This window comes from Orcinus orca, chromosome 19 (genome assembly GCF_937001465.1).
Source record: "Orcinus orca chromosome 19, mOrcOrc1.1, whole genome shotgun sequence".
NCBI lineage: Eukaryota > Metazoa > Chordata > Mammalia > Artiodactyla > Delphinidae > Orcinus > Orcinus orca.
The window spans coordinates 22539090-22566084 of record NC_064577.1 but is presented as its reverse complement, the minus strand read 5'-3'; the positions used below and the strand labels follow the sequence as shown (position 1 = coordinate 22566084).

Below are 26995 nucleotides of genomic sequence, written 5' to 3'. Positions count from 1 at the left end.
ATTGAGAACAAATTACAATTAGTCAGTGAATCTCAAGACAGGAAGGTCAAGATGGGGAGAGGGTAGGAAGGATACGGTTATGTTTATAAAAGGGCAATACAAGGGATCTTCGTTATGACAGAACTGTGATGTTGGATATACCAGTAAACAACTCTGATAAAATTGCATAGAACCAAGCACATACACACACATGCACACATGTGCAAGCACATAGATGAGTACATGTAAAACCAAGGAAATCTGAACAAGATGGGTTAATTATGTCAATGTCACTTTCCTAGTCATGATAGTGTACTACAGAGTTTCAAGCTGTTACCAATGGGGAAACTGGATACAGTGTACACAAGATCTCTTTGTATTATTTCTTACAATTGCATGTTAACCTAAAATTATTTCAAAATAAAAAGTTTAATAAAAATGAAAAAAAACTACTGTTATTTACTTTTCCTGTATTCACCTATTATTTTAATGATATGATCCTGGAAGCATTTAAAACTCACAGTGCTATTTGGAATCAGAACTATAAAAAATCAGTAGCATTCTAAAAAATTCTGGATAGAAATTCCATGATGAAAATAAGACTTTGTATTTAAATCCCTAAGATTTTTTTTCTCCAGAAGGAAAAGTTGAGTAGCTTTAAAGACATTCTATTAGGTCAGCCTCTGGAAGAAAAAACACTGATTTTCATTCTGCATACAGGAATAGAGAAAAAAATTACTCAGAGGAGGAACATGGTGCACTTTGAACATCTGAGTCGATGGTAACCAGCTGAGGGAGAGCCAGGTGAGCAGTAAGATGATGAGGAGGCCCTTAGGCGACTGAGCTTTAAAAAGGATGTTAAGGACACAGAAGGTTAAGCAGACTGCTTCTGGACTTCCTATAAATTACTATCGTAACTCCTGAAACAGTGACTGGAACACTTCATTTTTTTTTTCCACATTACAAAATGTCTATTTTTTGTCTGTTTTTTTTTGCGGTACGCGGGCCTCTCACTGCCGTGGCCTCTCCCGTTGCAGAGCACAGGCTCCGGACACGCAGGCTCAGCGCCATGGCTCATGGGCCCAGCTACTCCGCGGCACGTGGGATCTTCCCAGACCGGGGCATGAACCCATGTCCCCTGCATCGGCAGGCGGGCTCTCAACCACTGCGCCACCAGGGAAGCCCCAAAATGTCTACTTTCACAAACAATGCAGCAATCCCAACAATGCGTTGTTCAATAGGAGGCAAAATACTTATTTTACACTAAAGTAAATAAAATAAAATCAAGAATATCTCATGTTACCAAGTGAAGCAGGGAAAACACACCGACCGCCACCCAGGGTCTCTGTGGAAGTGCCCTGCGCTCTGTGGGGACCAACACCCAGTGTCCTGCACTGATACACTGACACGGTGGGGCATTCAACACGAAAGCTGTGCAGCCACGTACTATGGCCACAGCAGAGGCCTTGCCTGCTTTCTCAGGCACTTTATACTCAGTACCAACAAAGTTCCTAGAACAAAATAGATGTTGGGAGGAATTAATAAATGAGTTTGATTAAAATGACATATTAAGGTATTAAATGGCTACAGAAGTATAAACAAAACAAGTGATACCTGCAAGAGTTTTACATTCTTCATTCAAAAATAAACAGTATGACCAAAAGTACAGAGAGTTTAAAATCCACATCCCAAACTGTATGAAACGTCAAACCCAGAATATACAACTCCCTATGTATTTTAAGCTTCATAACACATACCCTAATAGACAGTCAAAATACACACTTAATATAAAAGAACCAACTTGTGATAGTTAAGTAACACAAATTCCTTGCAAACTGTCTGTTTCAAAAACAGGATCTGGCTGTAGAGTGACACGGAGGCAGACCTGAACAAAGGGAGGCGTATCATGTTGTGTGTGGAAAGATTCAACATTAAAAGATGTCAGTTCTCCCTTTGTTGAACTGTATCTGTTCAGCAACATTAACAAAAAGACTAATGGTTTTTCTTTTTTAACTAGACAAGCTAATTATAAATCTCCAACGGAAAAATATAAACAAGAAAAAAAGGAAGATTCTGAAAAAGCACAGGTGACAGGATAAGCAGTCTGACTAGACACTAAACATTACCTTTAAACAGTGGAAATCAACAGAGTATGGGACTGGCACAAGCATTTTCAGATCTCTCAAACAGAACCAAAATTCTAGACCCAAGTCCAATGATAAAGGTTCTGTAGCAGAACTCTGAAGACGGAAAGGCTAGGTCATTAAATTAATGATGTTGAAATGACTGGGTAACCACTTAACAAAAAGCAAAAGCAACAGGATCCATCTCTCACAACCTACACTGGATACATTCCAAATGGGTCACAGATTTAAATGTTAAAATCAAACCATGTATGTACTAGGAGAAAAATGGAAACATTTTCATCATGTGTTCATCAATAAAGAATTAGTGAAATAAAGTACATCAAATACATAAAACAGAATGGGGAAGCTCTTTCTGTCCTTACATGAAATAACCTCCAAGATACGTTAAGTGAAAAATATCAGGATATAGGTAGCACATAAGGGGAAGAGATAGTGGGGAAAGAGTATCAATGCTTCCATATGAAAGGATACACAGGGAATTGGTAACACTGCTCCTTCCCAAGAGGAAAAATGTATAGCGAGAGGGCTCCTACGGAAGGGGACTTTTCCCTGTATGCTCATTTTTCCTATCTTTCATATTTCAAACCACGGAACTCTATTACCTAGCTTTAAAAAGTTATTTTTAAAAACTGTAAGGGTACAAGAAGCCACTGTTTCACTTTTCCTTATATTTATTGACAGCAAAGTCTAAATGAGAGCCAACTTAACAGACATTTCTAAATATTTATATAATCAAATATCTCATATATCTACATTTTGTGTATTATATAAATTGGCAAAAAGTCAGCTAAACATATGTTTCAGGGTTATAAAGTAATTGTGACAAAAATTCAAGATAATGATTTAAAAGGGGACTCATGAAATATCCAGTTTTCATGAGACACCTCCTATTACCAAAAATGCATGTTTGTTTGTTTTAGTAACATGAAAGCGTCTGGCCTGAGGTTACAGCCCAGATTTAAATTTGCCTCATCTCTCTGTATTTTTTTAAACCCAGTAAAAGTTTTATTTGTGGTGGATACATTCAGACACAGTCATGTATACATGTACATGTATATGTTAGCAACTACAACAGAAAGAATATGTTTTAGTTAAACAAGGGCTTGCCTCCTGTAGGGTCATTCATAATCATATCATCTAAAGACTGATTTTGTAACATGTTCTAGTGAAATTACCACTACTCACTTTCAGTACTAACTGAAAAACAGAAAGCTTATATATATTAGTGTCAGAGTAGAAATATTTATGATGTTTACAATTGACAATACAAAAAAGTTAAAATGGATCGGAATAAATGTTTCAAGACAGTTTTGTATTTTACTGCCAGAGAGGAGTTTGAAAAAGGTATCAGTCAAAAAGATGACGCTTCCCTGGTGGTGCAGTGCTTAAGGATCCACCTGCCAATGCAGGGGACATGGGTTTGAGCTCTGATCCGGGAATATCCCACATGCCGCAGAGCAACTAAGCCCATGTGCCACAACTACTGAGCCTGAGCTCTAGAGCCCACGAGCCACAACTACTGAAGACAGTGAGCCACAATTACTGAAGCCCACGTGCCACAACTACTGAAGTCCACGTGCCTAGAGCCCATGCTCCACAACAAGAGAAGCCACAGCAATGAGAAGCCCGCGTACCACAACGAAGAGTAGCCCCCGCTCGCCACAGCTAGAGAAAGCCTGCGCGCAGCAACAAAGACCCAATGCAGCCAAAAATAAATAAAATAAAAATAAATAAATATTTTACAAAAAGATGACTTTGGAATGTCTCATTGAATGCTTTAAAATAGTCAATTTATACAATATCTCAGAACAATGCTTTATTAGTTTTATAGCACCAAAAACTTAGAAATCAAATTTGGTAAACATATAAATATCAAAAAAGGGATAAACCAAATCTATACTATCTACATCTATTGTTCATAGGTTTTAACTCCTCCAAAAAAATAACATACTTTTTCAGTGTTAGTCCTTCAGAGAGTTACACCAAGTTATTTTATTACCTATGGTAATTTTCCAGTCAGTACTACGTTTCCCATTTACTTTAATTACCTATCTTTGAAAAATGAACACACAAAATTCATACCATTGGGCTTCCCTGTCGGCGCAGTGGCTGAGAGTCCGCCTGCCGATGCAGGGGACGCGGGTTCGTGCCCCGGTCCGGGAAGATCCCACATGGCGCGGAGCGGCTGGGCCCGTGAGCCATGGCCGCTGAGCCTGCGCGTCCGGAGCCTGTGCTCCGCAACGGGAGAGGCCACAGCGGGGAGAGGCCACAGCGGTGTGAGGCCCGCGTACCGCAAAAAAAAAAAAAAAAAATTCATACCATTTACAGTTATAGTTTCAGATAATTTTCAGTTACTGGAGGTTATTAAAATATTTTCTGCAACAAAAATGAAATAGGAAGCAAAAAACTGTTTAGGATATGTGGAGAAGAAAAATTGTAAGTAGTAGGACAGTAATATTAATTAAACTGTTCTTATTTTTCTGAAAAACAGTAACAAGTAGGCAAGTTAGCTTTAGGAGTTACGTTTACAGTGAGTGCTACCTTCAAATCAGTGACCCTCTTGAATACCAACAGGGTCTGAAGTATCAACTTGAGCTCTAAACCAAAGATTGAGTTGGATCCACTTATCATGTATTTATATGTACATTAATTCACATGTTAATTCCAGCTCTCTGACATCCTCCACTATACATTCAACAACCCTACTGAGTGAAAGAATGAATGAATAAATGAATGAATACCACCACATTCCAAAAGTGAGATTTTTTTCACCTTTGTGCATATTTTTATTACCAAAAAAAATGCTAATAATCATGGCAAATTTCCATATCATATACCTGTCTTTTAGAAAAATGGAATTGTCTCTGGACCAACCGGGTCTAACACTATTCTTAGATTGAAAAGCAGTAGCAGTTGCCCCAGAATATTTTCCTCTGGGAAGACAGCCAGGTTGTACTGTTTACTTTGAAGTTCAGACCACACAATAACTTACGCTACTATTTTCAGACCAGATTGCTCCTGCTATACCAGGTGCTATATTGTTAAGGTCATACCAACATTTAGTGTAAATGAAGACATCATCTACACAAGGAATGGAAGAAACAGATCCACAGGGGAATGTTATTAACAATCTAAACTAGCTTTTTTTAACTCCAAGTAAAATTTGGTATTTTGGTAAAGACCTCTAAAGCCTTGAATAGATTATGTTGCATACAGCAACTACAGAGGCTTCAGGGTGTTTTTACCGTCCACTGGTGAACATTAAAAGACCATGCTGTATTACACATCGACTCCCAATTCTCCAACTGCAAACAGTCTTTCTTATTATTCCAGTTGCACTTATGTCAACAACTTGATACCTAACACTCCAGGGACTTCAAATGCCTACCCTGGACTATAAAATTGTTAAGAACAGGATTATGTCTCGAGCTACAGTTTCTAAACCTTCGATTTCCTTTCGTATGATAATACAGTATATAGACATTGTAGGTACTAGACAAATATTTGTTGATTTCCTGTTATTTGAAGGAATTACCTCTTCCTTTATGGATATAAAATACACATCAACAAGCTAATGGAAAAAGTATAAAGAAATTACAAAAAAAAACAGACAAGGTAGAACAAAAAAGAAACCAAAGTGTGGTAAGTTGAATATACGAAGAAAGTTGTGAATCAACATTTTAAGGAGGAAAAAAAATGAATTAATGAGGGATAAAGGGAGGGCATCCCATGCATAAAGCAAGAATGCCCTAGTTGTGTCACTATTCAAGTTGGGGTATAAAATACAGTTATCTGGCTTAATGTTTAATGGACATTGCAGTTCTCCTCTAATTTCACCTAATTCATATGTGGTGATGTGAACAAATAAGCACCAATCCTGGTATAGATAAGAAACTGATATCCTGTGATGTCACAGCACATAGATTATTTTAAGATGTCCTATTCAGCAACCCATTCAGGACATTTTACTAACAAGCAGAGTGAAGGAGAGGGAACTTCCGGTTATGCAATCTTCCCAGGAAGAATTTGATACTAGGTTTCTTTGATCCTGGATATTCTTTTTGGCCTTTCTCTAAATTTTCCTCTTTGGAGGTTCGGAAAAGCATAAAAAATGGAATGTGCTGATTCACTGGGAGTTAGCTAGATATACTGTGCCCAAGTAAGCGTCCCTTCCTAAATCACTTTCTTGGGGCAGGTACCCTATTGACCTCTATGCTGTGAAAGTTCTCATCACTCCAGACTGTAACTGCCAAAGTGCATGAATATCTTCCCAACTGGACTATAATACAGGTCCCTCCAGGAAGGAATTAGGCATTGCCTGAAACATGGTGAGAACGCAACCGTTACTGAATAAATCAATGTTCTCCAGCTAAAAACTGCAGGATAATACCTAGTGATAAGTAGGGCCTAATCGACTTAGTAAATGAATGGAAAAGACAAATAAAATATAACATTTTAATGTGTATGTTTACGTACCATAAGACAAAACCTTTGCTAAACAATGCCTGTATAGTAGTCCATTTTTAAATATAACAACTGAAACATTTCATTACCCAAATTCCTCCCAAAAAAGCTACAGAGGAACTTCTAAATGTCCTAGATCTAAATCTTATTGTTGCTATTGTTTTTAAATCTGTTTTCATGTGAGAGGAAGGAAGCATCTGAAACCACTAAGTTGTCTTTCTTACCTTCCTATCGTTTAAAGACAGCTGAACTGATATTTTTCCTTTACTGGCTAGTAATAAAATTCTGAAAATAGAGACTGATGATAGAAAACCGACTCGAGCTAAACCACAGCACGGTTATGATAAAAATATTATAATGTTTGAGTTTTAGTTACTTAATTTGGCTCACAGTTTAGAATAAGAGTATTTCTTTTAATTAACTATATTACAATTTTACTCACTTCAAAGCCTCCTCAAATTTATGGATTTTCTTTTGAGCGTCTTCTTTTTCTTTATCAAGTTCAGTCTGCAAGTCATGAACCTGCCGTGACAAAGATGTAAAATTTACTAAAAGACAAGTCAAGTTTACTCAAAGGAGAAATACAATGAAACAGTCATCTTAAATCTATTTTTAATATAAAATTAGATTTAGATTTTTCAAGATAGAGGCTTGGTTAACCATAATCATTTACCATAGAATTATCTTAATAGTATTCTCCCAGTAATAATTTTCTGGTCAAAGTTAATCATTGTTTAAATGTACCTGCACGTGGATTCCCTGTAAAATAAACTGATATGTAAGAAATTCAAAAAGGGAGGAATCACTTTTGAATTTTTTTAACATTACATATTAACCAAAGGAAATTAATCCAACAAGACACAGGAGAATACAATGAATAACGTGTCTATATTCCCCCAAAACATACACGTTATGATGAAACAGTCTTCCACTTCTGGGAATGATCTATATAACCATCTACTGAGTTTGGGGGGAAGTCCCCCCACCCTGAGAATCTCTTTACTAAATGTGGCATCCTCTGAACAGGTGGGATGGCAGCAAGAATAATGAGGGTCAAATGAATATTTCTCTTCACAGAAAGCTCTTCGTATGCAAATGCAGATAAGCATACCTAACATGGACCCATTATACGGATCTAAAAATAGGAAAAGGAAACTGCTACAGCTGGAGGGAAGGGGAGAGTAAAACAGCAGCTGTGGTCCCACAGAGGAGACAGCTGAGGGTGCAGAGCCCAGCTGGAAGGTAAGGGAGCTCAAGTCACTTAGCAGGCGGGGGTCCCGAGCACAACCCGCCGGCAATCCAGGTGAGGCGGACTGCGTGCCTGGTGGGGCACAGGAGGTGGGGGAGGAGTGAGAAGAACGAAGTCAACGAAGCGCACGCACACGCGCCCCCACACACACAGTCACAAACCTTTTCAAACCCTGAGTCAGTGCTCCTCAAAAATACCTGTATTTAGTTAGCTACTTATTGGTTTGGACAGAGAACTATTTAGCTCAAAAATTCTATGTCCTTTAGCCTTTTCCTATTACAATTCTCTTATATTTTTCTCCTTTGGTACTTTAGTAAAATAAATAATAAATAAACTGCCTGTAAAGTGAAAGAGTGAGGACAGAGGGGAGTTTTCCAGGACAATATTTGATCAAAAGCACCTACTGGCTGCTGTGATGGCGATCACCAAGGTGTAGAATACCTCCACTTCCACCTCAGCCTTTTCTTTCCCTATGATACCTGTTTCTCCTTCATGGACATCATGTCTTCGGGGATTCTACTGATGAATTTCTTAATGTTTTCTTTTGAAGAAACTTCTTTCTCCGAGTCGCCTGTATCACGCTTTCCTCCCTTTGCTCCACAATATTTCTTCCACAGACCCCATTCTGGCTTCTTCCTCTTACTCATTCTTAAACAGAGTATTATCTGTTCAGATTTGGTGCTTGACAAAAAAATACGGGGGGCATAACGCTGCTCCTGTCCCATGTCCCCTAGTGAGGTCTCCTCAGAGCTGCAGTGAAAATCCAGTTCCCAGGAAATCCCCAGGAGGGTTTGGGGAGGTTTTCCCTCACCCCACAGACTAGGTCTCGGGTTTGGCGAAACCACACGTTACATGGAAACCTCGCAGGAGCCGCGATCAGAGTCACTAGCAAGTCAACAGCACCTGACACACTGGCCTCCAGCTGGCTGCACGAGCAGGGTTCCCCCTCGATTTCCTGCTCGGTTTTCTTCTGGGACTCAGGACTCTCTGCACGCTAGCATAATTGAGATTTACCCGCTTTGGTGAAGATGTCAAAAACTGAACCAACTTTGAGAAAAATCTATTAGGGTTACACGGTGATTATGATCGCAAGCTCTGCAGCCAGACCGCACAGGTTTCGCCCCTTCACAAGCTACTCGACACTGTGCCTCAGTCGCCTCTTTAGAAAATGAGGACGGAAATCAGGATGAGCATGCTTTTCCAAAACTGTGATGAGTTAATAAGTGACTCCAGGTAAAGCTCTTAGAACAATATTGGGAACATGATAAATGCTCAGCAGTGTTACTTATCATCACCTCCCCAGACTAAATACTCTATACACAAACATTTTCTTGAAAATTCAAGGTCATTATGAACACCCCAAACCACAATACAGCATGCCACATAATGGAATTCCCTGTGGACTATTTGCCCTTTCAGAAAACGGCCCCTGAATTGCTAAGAACTTTGAGTTCTCGTAAGCACTTTTTACCACTCACGATTCAATCTTAACCTTGGTCAAGTTCTAGCTGCCACTTCCTGATTGGCTTGTGCTACCCAAGCACCTTGATCTAATTTATCGCTTCTAAACTATCAGGACCATTTCTAAAGCAGCAATGAGGCTATCTGGGTGGGAGGATGAGAGCCTTCCCTCTGAGTGAAACATGCATGTGTCAACGCACAGGCTTCTGAGCTGATGGCTCCTCAAAGCTAAAAGCTGTTTCTCATTTATTTTTATATCCTCGGCACTCAGCACAACACTTGGCCCGCACTAGAATAGTCAATAAATGCTGTTCTGGGTTTGTTTTTTGCTTATTTGTTCTTAATTGAATATATGTGTATTGAATGCTAAAGGGACCCTTGGGGTTATACTTTTAGTTTTTACCTATATTCCAGAGAGCTGGGGGTGACGGCAATAATGCTACTGCCAGCCTTTGCTTCTGAATGTAGTAATGGCAGTGGGAAATAAGCCTTAAATTGACTTGCTTGCAATCCTTTCCCTACTGTATAGTTAGCATCAAAAATGAATTTTAATAATTTAAATAATGGAAACACAAACCAGATAGACAAAGACACAGCATATATTCTCCAACACGGGCGTCTGCTGTAAATGAGTGAGTCAGGTAGCCAGAAGCACATTTATCGAGCATTTAGTAAATGTAGATTTCATTCCCGTGCACCCTATGAAGTTAAGTTATCAAAAAGGTGTGCTTGTATAAAGAAGAAAGAGGTTTGCTATGTGCAAGGAAACAGATGGCGGCAGACACCACAGCATAAAGAAGAGCGTGGAACCGCGGCTGGCTCGTGCATGGACCAGCCGACGGCCCCACCGCGTCTCGCAACCACACTGCCCACTCTGCTTCTCACCATGACAAATACGGTGCATTGCGCGCCATTAACTCTATAAATCATTTCACTGCACAATTTCATTTGTTAAAGCTTCACTCAAGACACCTGTCCTCTTAAAGAAAATTAGGCCGGTAGTAGTTGGAAAACACTATGCAATACACATAGAACTGTGTAAATTTAAAATTTTTTAACCTAATTAAAAGAATTATATATAAACACTAAAGACTGGAATAACTATTCCTAATAATTTTGAACTCCATCAGACTTTAGATCTCAACTGTGACACAGTTACATCAGAATTATTATAAGTAGATATTTCAATTCCAGCACATTTTAGGATATACATGCTTAACATCTGTCTCATGAACGTCTTTCGGTAAACAGCACCATCTTTTAACTCGCTGGTGCCTGTGTGGAAAACAGGCAACAGGTTACTTGTAGGAGGCAGGTGTTTCCTTGCTAGTAAAATCATTCAGCCTAACCGTTTCCTGATTTAACAGATTAGGACACTTCATCAAACAATGAAATTTAGTTTTACTACCTATTATTTGTTTGATGTTCAAAGATCTGAAGAGCAGGTAACAGCCACCAGAGATCAATAAAGACCATTAGGTAATGTGTGTGCTCAAATCAGGGAGAGCATCTGATGCTGCTTCTCTTACCTCAAAGACAAGTTAGACTCTGATGCTGCTTTCCTGTTGGCATGAGGAAATAATGTCATTCAGATGGCATTTCCTCCTCCTGAACAGATATTCAGAACTTAGTTTTATACCAAAAGTTACTGAATGCGCACACCTGTAACACTGTCTAAGGCAAAACCAAAAGCGCTATCCATCCCACTTGGCTATCCGGTTACACAGTCTGGTGCTCGGTAAGATTTATGTCAGCTCTCTGAGCAGTCAAAGAGGATATTCCCTGAGGGGGGTACAGGACATCAAATCTTCAAGGGCTGAGATCACAGCAGGTTTAATAAAGAAAGAAGAACAGATGTCAATTTAAAAGGGGGAGATTATGGAATTAATTGTAAAACAAAAAGTGGCATGCTGAGCGCCATTTTCTTCCAATACAAATAACGTTAGAACGTATGCAATACGTACAACTACACTTATTTGTCTTTACAGATGGCTGCTATTCTAAACACATCTTATTTACACTGAAAACAATTAACACTCTTTAACTAGTTACGTTATTTAAAAGCGAGAGACCACTTGATAGCTCACGGAAAGGGAAAAGCTGTAGTTATGACACCTAATTAAAAGGATTTAGGTCTGCTCCCTGATGTGAAACAGAATAGGATGGGGGAAGGTGGCTGGCTAGGGATGAACTGAGCTTTAACATTCTATTTCTTGTGTGTGTCCATCAGGGAGAGGGGCTGGTGCAGAAACCTGAGTTTACTCAGTGGCCGAACAGCCAAGAAAAGACCGTGGTAGGAGAGACTCTGCCTCTCCAGCCCCAACTCTGTATGTCACAGCCCACAGGGGGACTCAACTTTGGGGTAGGAAGACAATCTTGTATATGAGTCAGTGTGCGCCTTCCTCCTGGTACCAAACCCTCTGGGGCTAACAGGTAAGCAGATACCATCACTCAGGAGGAGGGCTGACCACGGAGTGTGACAGAGCAGGAGGCCAGGAAGGTGGCCCTGATGGATGGGGAGCCAGACATCTGCCCAAAGAAAGAACAAAGGACTAACAGGTACACCCAGAGGATGTGCATGCCTCAGGCAGTGGGGAGCAAGGCTTATGACAGTGCATGGTCTGCTTTGGGTAAGTCAGATTGTTAAGCAGCTGCATGGCTCAACAGTAGACACCGAAAAAATTCTTTATTTCAGTGAAAGCAGTATTTCTCCCTCCTGTTCAGATATCATTTTGTAGGCATGAAATATATTCAGTATCTTGCATTGAGCTGTATTAAAACTGCAGGGGAAAGAAACTTGAACAATAAGAAAATTAACTATAATTTTAAAGAGCACATATTTAGGTCAATGCACATCAGAAGAAATACTCACTTTTCCAAAGGACAGAAACCTTCTTCCCAGACACTAAGCTGCTGGAGAGCAGAGTCTATGGCTAGTTCACCCTCAACCCCTCCCCTGCATCCAGTGCCTGGTGTGATACCTCGCCCCGTGAAAGCATTTAATGCATGTCTGCTGTGACGATATGCATAGATAAGATGTGGTATTACATCTTTTAACAATTTTGTGCTATAAAATCTGTCTAATTTTAATTTGTATGTATTTTAATTAGTTGAAGGGGTAACTTTTTTCTCATTTTCCATTATGTGGGTATTTTACAAGAGGATTAATTTGGTGGATGTTAGAACTATAAATAATTACAAAAGCAGCAACAAAATCTTTGCTATTTCAATTACAGTCATACAGCAAACAACAAATTCAAAACTCAAGTTTGAAAGTCACAGACATAGAATTCTATACTTTATCACCGAAGGTGTCAACAGTGTGGCAGTGACCCTAGTTGTTACTGGTAACAAGGACACCAGCATGCACCAGTAGAAACAGTCACTACCGTCACTGCTCTACATCGCAAGAGACAATGACTAATCCATTTCTTACTAATCGATCATAGTAGACAATGCTTTCACTGTTTCATATTCTCTGGTTAATTTCTTAGAGTTCTTATTACACATATGATACAACAGAAAAAAATAACACCCAACAGTCACATCACATTTTTACTGGCAGAAAGAAAATATAATTTCAAAAGGTTATTATGAAAGGTGAACATAATAATCCTCTTCACTCAAATATAACAGGGAAGTGGTGTTTTAATGTTGATATAATTAAAAATCAAACTGAAGAAGCTGTTTATAAACATGAAAAAGAAGCTGTTTATAAACATGAAAAAGAAGAAAAATTTGATTACTGGCTAACTGAAATGAACTCAGAAATAAGAGCTGGAATGCACGGCTGTATAAAAATCAACCCTCATTCTTAACTGCCTCATGTGCTATTTTAAATGTCATAGCTTCCCATGAAACATATTACCTTTTTCTCATAGGTGCGTTTTAAGTGACATTTCTCCATTTGAAACTTATTTTCTTGATCCTGTGAATAATAAATATTTATCTTTATTATACTTAAAATTGCTTCTAGGGTCAATAAAATTGCTTCTAGGGTCAATAAAATTCTAGGGTCTAATGAAACAAATCAGTCTCTTTGATGACAAACCTTATTTGAGTCTTGCATATTATTAAGAGAGCCCTACCTGTCCAGTTTTCTAAACTACAACTAGAAACATGCATAGCTTTATGTTGGAGGCCATAAAACCTTAATTATCTGAAGATGTTACCACTCTCAAAAGTACATACTTTACAGTGAAAGAGAAACTTTCTGACCCTTAGAATTAGGAGATCACTTAAAAATGACCAAATGAATCAACATGAAAATAATAAGTTTGAAGTTATATCATATAGAAGTGCTTGGTATTTTTTGACCATGAGAGAAAAGGCAAGATCTAAAAGGTGTGAAAGAGGGAGTTCCCTGGCAGTCCAATGGTTGGGACGCCACACTTCCACCGCAGGGGGCATGGGTTCAATCGCTGGTTGAGGAACTAGGATCCCACATGCCGAGCGGTGCAGCCCAAACAATAAATTAATTAATTAAAGGTGTGAAAAAAAGAGAGAGAAATTATAAAGAATGGCAGATAATAATTTAAAGAGAGGAAATAATTCTAAAATAATAATATATTTAAATAAGGTTTATTCTTTTAACTAATCTCAAAAAAAGTAGATTGTTCAAATTAAAATTATTGTTCTTTTTACTCTATATCTCATTAGCATCTACTTTTGTTAAAGTAAATAAGATGAAAAATGATACAGTGCAATAAAAGAATCAGAAATGGCTACCTGCATTTCTGAGTTTTTTTCATCGACTCTCGTTTATATGTATATACCAAGAAAAGGAGAGGTGAGTTTTAGCCATTATTCTGTGTAAAAAGACAGGACTCACCTTTAACTGCTGCTTTCTTTGAAGTTCTGATTCCTGTAACTGCTGTTTTAATTGACAGATGTTCTGTTCTAATTCTTTAATCATACCAGATGCCTAAAAAGATTTTAAGAAAATAATAAAAAAATGAAACTTTGATTTTTCTACCATCTTACAAACTTCTGGTTGAATAAATTTAACTTTTTCCCCCCCCGAAGCTTCAGTTAAAATTAAAATTATCTATAAATCTGAATTTTTAAAAAATTTTAAGTTAAAAAATCTTTTAAAGTGAAAAGATAAATTAAGTACTGCATGGCATTTAAAGTTATGAAAATATAATACTGATGTAAAAAGAATAGGTATACAGAAAACTTTTTAAATTTTAATTTTAAAACCAAATCCACTGGAATATTTAATTCATGAAATATCAAGTAATTAACTATTTTAGTATTGAGGTTATAGGATTTTCTTTGCAGAAAGTTTCAATTATCTGACACAAAAGTGTGTGGGTGCCCCTGAGGGTGTCTGTGGGCTCATATAAGCATATGTGATGGCAGGAAAACTAAACCATAACCAAGATTTCAAAATAATAATAATAATGTATAGAGTTACTCCAAAATATGTATTATTAACACAACTGAACATTTCTTCTCGGATTTTTATGTTTCCTCCTTTAAAAACTTTGGTAATTAAAAGGGTTAATTTATAGCAGATTTTAGTTTATTAAATATTTGCATTATGCTATATATTAGACACTTAGCATTAAATTAAGCAAAGGAGAGACTAATTTAAGGGCCAGATAGTAGTTAGCTTCTACTATCTCTGGCTATATGCTGAGTAAAGGAAATAAGTACTTTGTATGGACATCTACCAACATCTATAATACCTTAGAAGTTGAAAGAGCATGTTCCTTTTTCAGAAGGTTTATATCAGCATCATATCTGGTTTGTAACAGTTTCATGTTTTGCTCATAATCATTTACAAGATGATCCTTCTCTTTATGCAATGTGTTGCGCCTAAAAGCAATCAGAGAATAAAACGTATTTCCAATATATTTATAATCAATCTCTAAAATGGAATTTTTTAGTCAACCAAATCCAAATGCATTATCTTTCAATATATCAAGTAAGTATCCACATTTTTATCAACTGTTTTTAAACAGTATGCTTCTTATATTAAATGGTACTTTAAAAAATTTAACAAATGGCAGCATTTAGATTGGAAACCTCCCAAGTTAAATGCACAAGTGTGATTAATTTCAGCAGATAATTTAATAGAGTTAATATCAGTACTTTACAACCACACCTGAGAGATATCTGACTTCAGACAATACCTTGCCTTTACTTCTTGTAATTCATTACATGTTATCTGGCAACATCTCTCAAGTTCCAATTTTTCTTGAATTAATTTCTGCTTCTGTAAATTACTGTTCTCTGCTTCTCCAGTCAGCTGCTGGACACGGGACTCCAGTTCTTTGATCATCTGGTTCTAAAATAATGGGTCATTGTTAAGAAAGCCTCTAACTTTATAACAATTCTGTATCATTAAATAGCCTGAAGAAAAAAATACAACGTATGAGAGATAAGAATATGAAAAAACAAATGTATCATAAACCATACTAATAAAAACTAAACCAACCTCTAAATTAACCAAGTCTCTTTTTTAAAAAAAGGAGTGCTTTCTACCATAAAAGTAAGGCTAATGTGTTTATATGCTTTTAGCCATTCATTCATTCACTGAATAAATATTTACTGAACCCGGCACTATTCTCATCTAGGGACATAGCAGTAAATAGAAGAGGTGAAGTCCTTAGCCTCCAGAAAGTTATATTCTTATGAAACTTAATAAATCTGTATTTGTTAGGTGAGTACTCAGCAGTTATTTGCCCTTCATTTGAAGTTTTAGAGAGTTTTTAAATTATAAAAGCAATGTAGTAACATGTTCAAAAAAGAAATTCATAACCCAAATATTTTAATAAAGAGGTTATAAGTGACACATATAGTATCACATAAGTGTACAGGAATATTTTATTACATAGCTGCAGTGTTTGTGCACAAATTTTTCATTCATTTTTTTATTTACTTACCATCTTATCAAAAGCACTTCATTTTTCCACAGTCTTCAAAATTATCACATAATTAAATCATTTCCTTCTTATTTGATAGTTAAGTTGTTATGAATTTTTTATCTTTATGGAACTAGATAAAGGTGTTTACAACTAGGTACTTTATCTAAAATTAGGGTAAGCAAGCATTAGCTGAAAGGATAATCAATTTTCATTTTAATGATTACACTTCCAGTAATTAGAAAAGGTTAGGATGACGTTCCAGATAGTATCCTTTTATACTCATTCTAAGATGAACATTTAAAATAAAGTTTAAGTATTAAATAATATTACAGCCCCAACATCCTGTATTCATTTCATTCTTTTTTTTTAATGTTTATTTTCTTATTAGTCATCCATTTTATACACGTTAGTGTATACATGTCAATCCCAATCTCCCAATTCATCACACCACCACACCACCACCCCGCTGCTTTCCCCTCTTGGTGTGAATACATTTGTTCTCCACATCTGTGTCTCAATTTCTGCCCTGCAAAATGCTTCATCTGTACCATTTTTCTAGGTTCCACATACATGCGTTAATATATATTTGTTTTTCTCTTTCTGACTTACTTCACTCTGTATGACAATCTCTAGATCCATCCATGTCTCTACAAATGACCCAATTGCATTCCTTTTTATGGCTGAGTAATATTCCATTGTGTATATGTACCACATCTTCTTCATCCATTCATCTGTCGATGGGCATTTAGGTTGCTTCCATGTCCTGGCTATTATAAACAGTGCTGCAATGAACATTGGGGTGCATGTGTCTCTTTGAATTATGGTTTTCTCAGGGTATATGCCCAGTAGTGGGATTGCTGGATCATATGGTAATTCTATTTTTAGTTCTTTAAGGAACCTCCGTACCGTTCTCCATAGTGGCTGTATCAATTTACATTCCCACCAACAGTACAAGAGGGTTCCCTTTTCTCCACACCCTCTCCAGCATTTGTTGTTTGTAGATTTTCTGATGATGCCCATTCTAACTGGTGTGAGGTGATACCTCATTGTAGTTTTCATTTGCATTTCTCTAATAATTAGTGATGTTGAGCAGGTTTTCATGTGTTTCTTGGCCATCTGTATGTCTTCTTTGGAGAAATGTCTATTTAGGTCTTCTGCCCATTTTTGGATTGGGTTGTTTGTTTTTTTAATATTGAGCTGCATGAGCTGCTTATATATTTTGGAGATTAATCCTTTGTCCGATGATTCGTTTGCAAATATTTTCTCCCATTTGGAGGGCTGTCTTTTCGTCTTGTTTATGGTTTCCTTTGCTTTGCAAAAGCTTTTAAGTTTCATTAAGTCCCATTTGTTTATTTTTGTTTTTATTTCCATTACCCTAGGAGGTGGATCAAAAAAGATCTTGCGGTGATTTGTGTCAAAGAGTGTTCTTCCTATGTTTTCCTCTAAGAGTTTGATAGTGTCCGGTCTTACATTTAGGTCTTGAATCCATTTTCAGTTTATTTTTGTGTATGGTGTTAGGGAGTGTTCTTATTTCATTCTTTTGCATGTAGCTGTCCAGTTTTCCTAGCACCACTTATTGAAGAGACTATCTTTTCTCCATTAAATAATATTACAGCTCCAACATCCTGTATTCATTTCATTCTTTCTTCACTACAATATGAATTAGGTATATAATTTAAATTTTGGTGCCATAACTTCCAAATCTGAGCAATGGAAATAATTATGTCTAATGTAAAATATGGTATGTAGATTAACTTTTAAAAGTATGTACAATTTCTAGCTCAAAGCCTGACACATTCAGATGCTCAGATTTCTTCTCTATACACCCGATTCACTTTGCTTCTTTGTTAGTGATGCCTCTGCTTTAGGAGTTTCTTTCAGAAGATAGTTTCAATTTTTCAATATATATCCTAAACTCTCCCTGTTTCCTAAATGTTAATTTACTGGAAGAAATAAAGAAAAGAATATTTCTTTTGTCTTCCAGTTTTAAATGGTGGAAAAAAGGTGATTTGTTTTCCTTCTCTTGGAAATTACCAAAGAGAGACAAGATATACTGGAAACATAAATGAAACTCTATTTAATAAACCCTAGGAGAGGAACTTATATTTCCGACTATGAAGAAGTAGCTTGCAACATGTCATGTTCCCACTGAGAACAACTGAAAACCCAAAAAGATACAGAAGAAATCTATTTGAAGGCACTGGAGAACTTCCAAGGCAGCTAGGACCTAGGGGGCCAGAGGAGGAAACACCAGAGAGGTGAGTCCACATTGTATAAGCTGCTTTTACCTTTGAGGCATTTTCCAATCTTGAAGGATGAGAATGGGGCAAGGAAAGCAGAGCAGAGCAGAGGAACCAAAATCCCTGAGAGAAAGGAGCTCCACACAAGCAGCTTCTCTTCAAAGCATTTGGCAAATTCTTAACATCTCAGGGCAGGAAGGCAAGAAACCAAGATAAAATACTCTGAAAAGCAGACTAGAGTTTTCGGCAGTGTCACTGTACTCAGGAGTAAGAAATCGTAGATTATTCAAGGAGGGCCCTTAGTAACATCACAGGCTTTCACTTGGGACCTGTGTTGATGGCTACAATTAGGACTGGAAATGAATCAGCAGAAGACCAAAGATTACAAAGACTTCAACCCAGCCTTGAGTCTGCTCAGTCCGTGAATGGATCAAGGTGAGTTATCTCCATACCAGCTGCATCTCAGAGTTTAGGGTGGAGCCTCTCTGGAGAAAGAAAACATCATCCAGAGCATTTATTATTTTTCATACACAATGCCTGGCATTCAATCAGAAAATACCAGGATTCCAAGAAACAGAATCCAGAGGAAAAAAACAGAAATAGACATGCATATGGTCCAGATATTGAAATTATAAAACCTATGAGGAATTTGTTATCCTAACTCAAAATATATGAGGATGGCCAGCAAAATTAAATGATCAAATAGAAATGCAGGAATACTCCAGGAGAGAATGACCTATGGCTGGAGATCTTAGAAACTATCATCAGAACACAGTTATCCAAACTAAGCGGCATGCAAATAATCTCTTCCTTGGTTCAGTGATAACATGTGCACAGGTTGTGGCTGGAAACTCTGAACCCAACCGGGCATGAAAAAGAAGAAAGAAAGGCTGGACTGAATGAAAAATCATACAAGCCATATTTTCTGGAAACGATCTATGGCTAGGGCAATTAAGGGAAAGAAATGACATTATGAAAAGCATTACTGCAGCTATTGAGCAATAAATGCTCAAAGAATTCTCTCACATACATCCCTGCATAGTAAGAAATTCACACTATGATGGAACACGGCCCTGGTCCTATATACCCAGACACTGTCTTCAAATAACTGGCCAAGGAAGAAATCTGTATATTGAAAGATGAGTAATAATCAAAAATGGGCCAGGAGTCTATCTATATAAATATATGGTAAGGAAATGAGAGGAAAAGCAGAAAAAACAAAAGACAAATTAAGAATATTCACCAAATAAAACCACTTACATGTGACAGATTAAAATCAATGCCAAATGTACCATAAGGAACATCTTTTACAATATGCAAAAAAATCACATATCCATAAAAACTTAGTAAACCTCACCTCTATAAAAAAATAAGTCAGAGAAAAACTGTAAGATCTCAGGTAGTTATATTGAGAGACAGGAAGTAATGAAACATGAATACACAGCTCTTAGGAAAAGGAAAACTAAAATGAAAATAGCTCCAAAAAAAAGAATGTTTAGGGGGGAGATACAGTTAAAAAAAAAAATTAAGGAAAAGCTTGTGGAAAGCAAGCAAACCAGAATGGACAAAAATTAAACACAAGAGCATACAACAGATGTAGAAAAGAGAAAAATGCTAGTTCAAATTTACATCATTAGTGTACCTAAAGAAAATAAAAAACATACTGTAAGAAAACTGTACAAAGGGCACACCATACATAAAACTGACACAGATGAAAAATGCCACAGTTATGGTAAAGTTACTGAACTTCAAGGAAATGATCTTTTCAGAACATTAATCAAATATCACTCTCCTGCTCAAAACCATCCAATGACTTCCCTTCTACTCAGAGAAAGAAGGGATTAGTATGGCTTCTCTGTTCTCATCTCCTACCACTCTCCCTTCTCTTTTATTAACCTTCATTTTTCTTTTTAGTACTTGTCACAAACTTATGTATTTCTTTGTTTTCTTATTGTTGTTGTTTATCTTCACCAGTAAAATGTAAGCTCAAGACACTGCTTTGTTCACTATAAATCTCTTGTTTCTAGGACAGTGCTTGGCTTGTAGTAAAGCACTCATACGAATTTGTAGACTCTCAATATTTTTTAAATTAAAATAGGATAATTGTTAAATTTTCAAAATCTCCATCCTACACATCTGTTCTTCATAGAATATACCAAAAAGTTTTTTGTGTGTGTTGTAAAAGGTAAAGATAGAACACAAGAAATTCGAAATAGGGTTAAAGATATTCCCCCTATATTCAAATTATTTTTGAAAATGCGTTTTTTCTTTTTCTTAATGCAAAAAGAAACATGTGATCCTTATAAAATATTAGAAATTGTTAAAGAAACCAAGGCAAAGAGTATTGAATGGATACAAATAAGTAATTCTCCAGAATTTGCTAAGGAAAAAGGGTTTCTATTAGCCAGAAAAGCAGTCAGCCATCTTTCTACAATATGAATATTGAATACAGTGGACATGAGAGAAAAGAATAAAAGTACTAGTTATATGAGAAAGAAAAAAATAGGTGAGAGGAAAACATACCTAACAAATCAGAGAAGAAAGTCCAGGATGTTGAAGCAATATTTTGATCTCAGTTGTCTGTATATCATTATACAGAATAACAGTGATGAAAATATGTATTTTATATATATATATAAAATATATATGATAAAATAGAAATAAAATAAGCAAAATAAAGTACATACTGTACATATACCTATACAATCTGCCCCTCTAATAGGCAGTGGCAATGCAACTGGGTATCATACGATTACCTTCTGACTCTTGCATTCCAAACTGCCCTGAACAACTCTAACCTTTTCCTTACTTTGCTCTTTACACCCATACCAGCAGTATAATGGTGAGTAATGATCAAATCATCTCATTCAATAATATGTATATGTAGTCTTTTTCCCATTTGAACAAATTAAACTGTCCATCCTGAATTTTATGATGGAAGACTTCTCTAACTCAACAAGATTATGCTTCACTTTTTATAACAACTCCTACTCTAGCACCATACAAGTATGAAGAGTGCACTCCCAATTACTTCATCAATAATACAAATAAAGAGAGTAACTCTCACCCAGGTATGCAAAGCTGTTTTAACATTTGAAAATCAATTAATGTAATCCATCTCATCAATGGCTAAAGAAGAAAAATCACATGATCATATCAATAGATGCAGAAAAAGCATTTGACAAAATCCAACACTGATTCATGATTAAAAAAAAAAACTCAGTAAAATGGGAATGAAGGGGAATTTCCTCAATTTGAGGAAAAAATCTCTACAAAAAACCTACAGATAACAGAAGCTAGAAGCTTTCCAACTAAGATCAGGAAAAAGAAAAGGATGCTCTCTCTCTCACAACTCCTTTTCAGCATGAAACTCGAAATCCTAGCTAATGCAATATATAAAAAAGGAAATAAAAGGTACACTGATCAGGAAGAAAGACATAAAACTGTCTTTGTTCACAAAAAGATGATCATCTATGTAGAAAATCTAAAAGTATACATCAAAAACCTCTTGAAAATAATAAGACATTAAGAAATAATAAGACACTAGAGAATATTGTACTTAGTAAAGTAAGTCAGAGAAAGACAAATATTACATGATATCAATCATATGTGGAATCTAAAAAATAATACAAATGAAGAGAGGATCTATATACAAAACAGAAACAGACTCACAGACATAGAAAACAAACTTATGGCTACCAAAGGGGAAAGATGGGGAAGGGAAAAAAAAACAAAAAACCCTTGGAAATAAGAAGACACTATAGCTTGGTTGCAGGATACAAGGTTAATATACAAAAGTCAATCACTTTTCCTAGTAATAAACAAGGGGAATTTGACATTAAAAACACAACACTATTTACATTAGCACTCCAAAAAATCAAATACATACAAATATAACAAAATATGTACAAAATCTACATGAGGTAAACTACAAATCTCTGATGAAAGAATGAGAAAAATCAAAGAACTGAATAAATGGAAAGATAGTCCATGTTCATGGATAGGAAGATTCAATAATGTCAATGTCAGTTATTCCCAAATTGATCTCCAGAGTTAATGCAATACCAATCAAAATCCCAGCAAGTTATTTTACGGATATGGACAAACTGCTCTTAAAGTTTATATGGAGAGACAAAAGACACAAAATAGCCAATACAAAATTGAAAGAGAAGAAGAAAGTTGGAGGACTGACACTGCCTACTTCAAGACTTATTATAAGGCTACAGTAATCAAAACACTGTGGTACTGTCAAAAGAAAAGACAAATAGATCAACGGAACAGAACAGAGAGGCCAGAAAGAGACCCCCATAAATACAGTCTGCTGATCTTTGACAAAGGAGCAAAGGCAATACAATGGAGCAAAGATAGTCTTTTCAACAAATGGTGCTAGAACAGATGGACAACCATGTGCAAAAAAAAAGAATCTAGACACATCTTAAAAACTATCTCAAAACAGATCACAGACCTAAATGCAAAATGCAAAACTACAGAAATCCTAGAAGATAACATATGAAAAACCTAGATTATCTTAAGTTTGGCAATGACTTTTTAGACACAACGTCCATGGCACAATGCATGAAAAAAAAATTGATAAATTGGACTTCATTAAAATTAAAATTTTCTTTTCCATAAAAGATAATATATATTAAGAGGATTAGAACATGGGCTTCCCTGGTGGCACAGTGGTTGAGAGTCCACCTGCCAGTGCAGGGGACACGGGTTCGTAACCCCGTCTGGGAAGATGCCACATGCCGCGGAGCAGCTGGGCCCGTGAGCCATGGCCGCTGAGCCTGCACGTCCGGAGCCTGTGCTCCACAACGGGAAAGGCCACAGCAGTGAGAGGCCCGTGTACCCCCCCCCAAAAAAAAAGATGCTGATGTAGAATCATAAAAAGATGCTGATGTATAATCACATTTTTCAGGCTGTAACAAACAGTGTTGGAGGGGAATTCCAGAGTTTATAACTGCAGGATCAGAGAAGGAACAAACAGATTACCTTGGGTACAAAGAATATCTTCCCACATTGTGAACTCAGAGGTGGCACTCGGAAGACGAGGTTGGAGTTCTTAAAAGGACATGGCTTGTAGACAGAAGTTATAATAGGCATTAGATTAGTAATTCAAGTTCTCAGTCATGGGAAAATGGGACAAACTGCACTTGTGGGATTTGGAACAAGAGGAGAATGGGAGAGCAACCGGCAGGCTACTGGAAGATCCCGGAATGAGGCAACAATGGCCTGAACTCAAGTGGTAGCTGTGGAAACAGAAGGGGAGAGAGCAGGTCCAGGAAAATTTTCAGAGAAGTAAATAGTATGATTGAGTAAAATACTAAATGCAGGAGATGAAAAGTGGAAAAATCATAAATCTTCCAGGTTCAAAATCTAATATGCCAAGAGAACTGGCACATTCTTCACCAGAAGAAATGCAGGCTGTGAAAAAAGAATCTAGTTCTATTACAGATACATAAAAACCTCTTTGAAGGGGTAGCGGGAAAGGTGATGACCTACGCAATTTTGAAATGAGTGGCATCTGTGAGACCAAAGGCAAAAGGAACTGCACGTAAGCACTGTTCCCTAGTTGACAAAGTTGGTTCCCATGGAGATATGGGTCAACAACTCTGATTATATCCATTTCTGTACACTGAAATTGAACAATTAGAAGATGATGGTGGAGGCCAAGTTTCCAATGTTGGATTGAGAATTTACAGAGGGGAGGAAAAGGCTAGAATAATCCATGTGGTAATGGTTTACAGTTACAGACATCATTAAGAGATTATGTTTAGCTTAATACAGATACAGATGGTTACATATACTAATGTTTATAGATATGCATATATATACAGGTTTATATATACGCAAATACTCTGTCTGGTGAGAGGACATAAAAGAAATGACACCCCAGCAGTAATAAGTACACACCCAGCAAACAGATCTTGGTTTCTAATACCATCTCCATATAACCCACATTGATGGGGTGGGTCAAAGGGGCAGAGGGGCCTCTGTAGGGTCTCCCAACGGCTGAAGCTGGAACAATTGAAGCAACAAAATAAAGGAATAGTGGATTATAGCCCAGAGCATAAGATAAACATCCATGAGTCCATACTGATAAAAATAAATGATTCCATAAATTAACAAATGAGGGAGAAGAGACAAATCTCCCATGCAGAAAAACTCCAAATAATTTACATAGATACTCCACCCTCAAGTATGGAGAGTATAACTCCCCACTTCTTATGCACAGGCTGCACATAGGTACTTCCTTCCAAAGAGGACAGTATGGAAAGGCAGGGAGGGAATGCCTTCATGGTGGAAAACCTAACAAACACTACCTCAGCCAGATGATCAAGGTTAATATCCACAGTAAGTCATTAGTAGCATATACCCTTGATGTGATATGCCGAGAACAGCACCGTACCTCCGTGATCTTACTGCCTCAACCCATAGCCCCAGTCTAATCATGAGAAAAACATGAGACAAATTCCAATACAGGGCATTATACAATATTCCTGACCAGTCCTCCTCAAAACTGTCCAGGCTGTTAAAAACAAGAGAAGTCTGAGAAACTGCCACAACCAAAAGGAACTTAAGCAGAAAATACAATGTGGTATCTGGATGAGATCTCGGAAAAGAAAAAGGGCATTAGGTAAAAATTAAGGAAAACGGAATAAACTATGGACTTCAGTTTATTAAGGTATCCTGTGGATTCACTGATTGTAACAACTGTACCAAAATAACGTAAGGTGTTACAAAGAGGGGAAGTTGGGTGTGGGGTATATAGGGACTCTCTGTACCATCTTCTCAAGTTTGCTGTATATCTAAAACTGTCCTAAAAAATAAAATCTATTTTTCTAAAAGGTCATCTTGTTCAAAATGATGAACTGGTGCTATGTGGGAGTTTTTTCTTTAAAATTGTGAGGCTGGGAGAAAAATTCTGGTGGCGACTATAAAATGACAAATCCTGGCCATCTCAGAGAGTGAGTGACGAGCTGCTGTATGAATCACCACATGCCACTAACAATAACAGTTAATAATAGTTAACACAACACTTCATGTGTCTAGGCCCTTTTGATACTCTTTAAACTTGATTCAGGTCCATGAATAGAATTCAGAGTGTAGGGGACTCTGAATGGAAAAAAATAGCTCCTCTTTATTTTCAGTCCCCTAACTAACTGACCTTCAGCATTTCCCTTTAACTATGAACACAGCCAACAACCAAGTTAGTATGAGCAAGACCTATGAATAACAGGAACGTAGATATTTCCATAGACCATGCAGTGTGGGATAATCACTAATATTGTTGGTCCTCCTCATTATTCATAAATTACAATAGTTATCAGGCCCACTGCTAAATCTTGAAATGTACCGCATTAGTTTAGAAGCATATGTATTACTTTATCATGGCTTTGATTTATTAATATTTTGATGACTGTAACTCAATATAATTGCTTTGCAATCTCATATATTTTATTAAATTTTCAAATACTATTCTGAGAAGGGGTGCATAAACTTCACAAGATGGCCAGTGGCATCCATGGTACAGAAATGGGTAAAGAATTCCACTAATAAAGCCTAAAATCTCAATAAATCTACTCACAGACTTCGTGTGTCTAAACCCTGGTATGAAAAGAGCCCTGTATTTTATAGCTGTCCCCTCCCCAAGCATCTAAGAATTTTGCTATCATTTTCTTATTTCTAAGTTCTAATATATTGTTTTAAAAACCCAGTGTTTAAGGGACTCTGTTTAAGACTAAATAATGAAGAATTATATATCTTATTTCAAAAGAACTTGGAATATTTCCAAGTAGAAGAGCAATGTAACATGCTACTCCACACTGATTTAGTTATAAAAATGTCACTTTTCTATCAACATTATTTTGTGTTCTGTTTATCTAAATAAATTTAATACAGTTCAAAACTAAGAAAAAAAACAAAATCCAGTGTTTACATGTTTAATTACTAATTTCACACAAGAAAATCCCTGCCAATACCAAAAGACATGAGTCTAATCATCTATACAATTGTCTGCTTACGATAAATGGCACGGAAACAGAATAAGACCCAACAAAAAAACAAAAAAGCCTGAAAGAACAAAACACAGGAACTCATTCTCAGTGACAGGCTCACCTTCCATCTGGAGCCATGCCTTGAACTCCACCTTGTTTAACTGTTAAAGCAGGAGCGGCTCAGCAAGATCTGTCTAGTTTTGATGATTCTTAAATTCAGTGCTGCTGACAGACTCTGTCCATTTCTCTCTATACTTACTGTTACCTAATGACAAGGTCTGAATGCGAACGTTTAAATTCAACTTTCATTAAAAATATAATGAAGTTTCTCTAACAGTAACCTCTTGGCCCCAAAGTATCACTTTACTTTACATCCCAAATTGATAAAAATTAAAATTCCACTGTGAAAGCTATTACTCAATGATATTCAACTAATGAAATATAACAATGCAGTAGGCATTTTAGACAATCAATATGTTTCATAAATTTCAACCCTAAAATTACTTAATATATTTATTCACTTTTGTGAAAATTTAGGATGTTGCGATGATGAAAATGTATTTCAGATATAAACCTGGGT

At 36.7% G+C, this 26995-nt stretch overlaps 1 protein-coding gene and 1 long non-coding RNA gene across 31 annotated transcripts in view; one reads left to right on the top strand and one right to left on the bottom strand.

Moving 5' to 3' along the window:
• Positions 1-26995, top strand: part of LOC125962013 (uncharacterized) — a 189695-nt gene that overhangs the window by 54041 nt on the left and 108659 nt on the right. The window lies entirely within an intron of this gene.
• The window catches only part of CEP112 (centrosomal protein 112), a 412427-nt gene that overhangs the window by 291795 nt on the left and 93637 nt on the right, over positions 1-26995 (bottom strand). For all 30 annotated transcript variants that reach the window (XM_033438326.2, XM_033438327.2, XM_033438317.2 and 27 more), the window contains 5 exons: positions 15441-15595; positions 14994-15123; positions 14132-14224; positions 13169-13228; positions 7033-7112 (listed from right to left, as the gene is read on the bottom strand). In XM_033438326.2, the coding sequence (XP_033294217.1) occupies positions 7033-7112; positions 13169-13228; positions 14132-14224; positions 14994-15123; positions 15441-15595 (518 nt within the window). The remainder of the gene's footprint in view (positions 1-7032; positions 7113-13168; positions 13229-14131; positions 14225-14993; positions 15124-15440; positions 15596-26995) is intronic.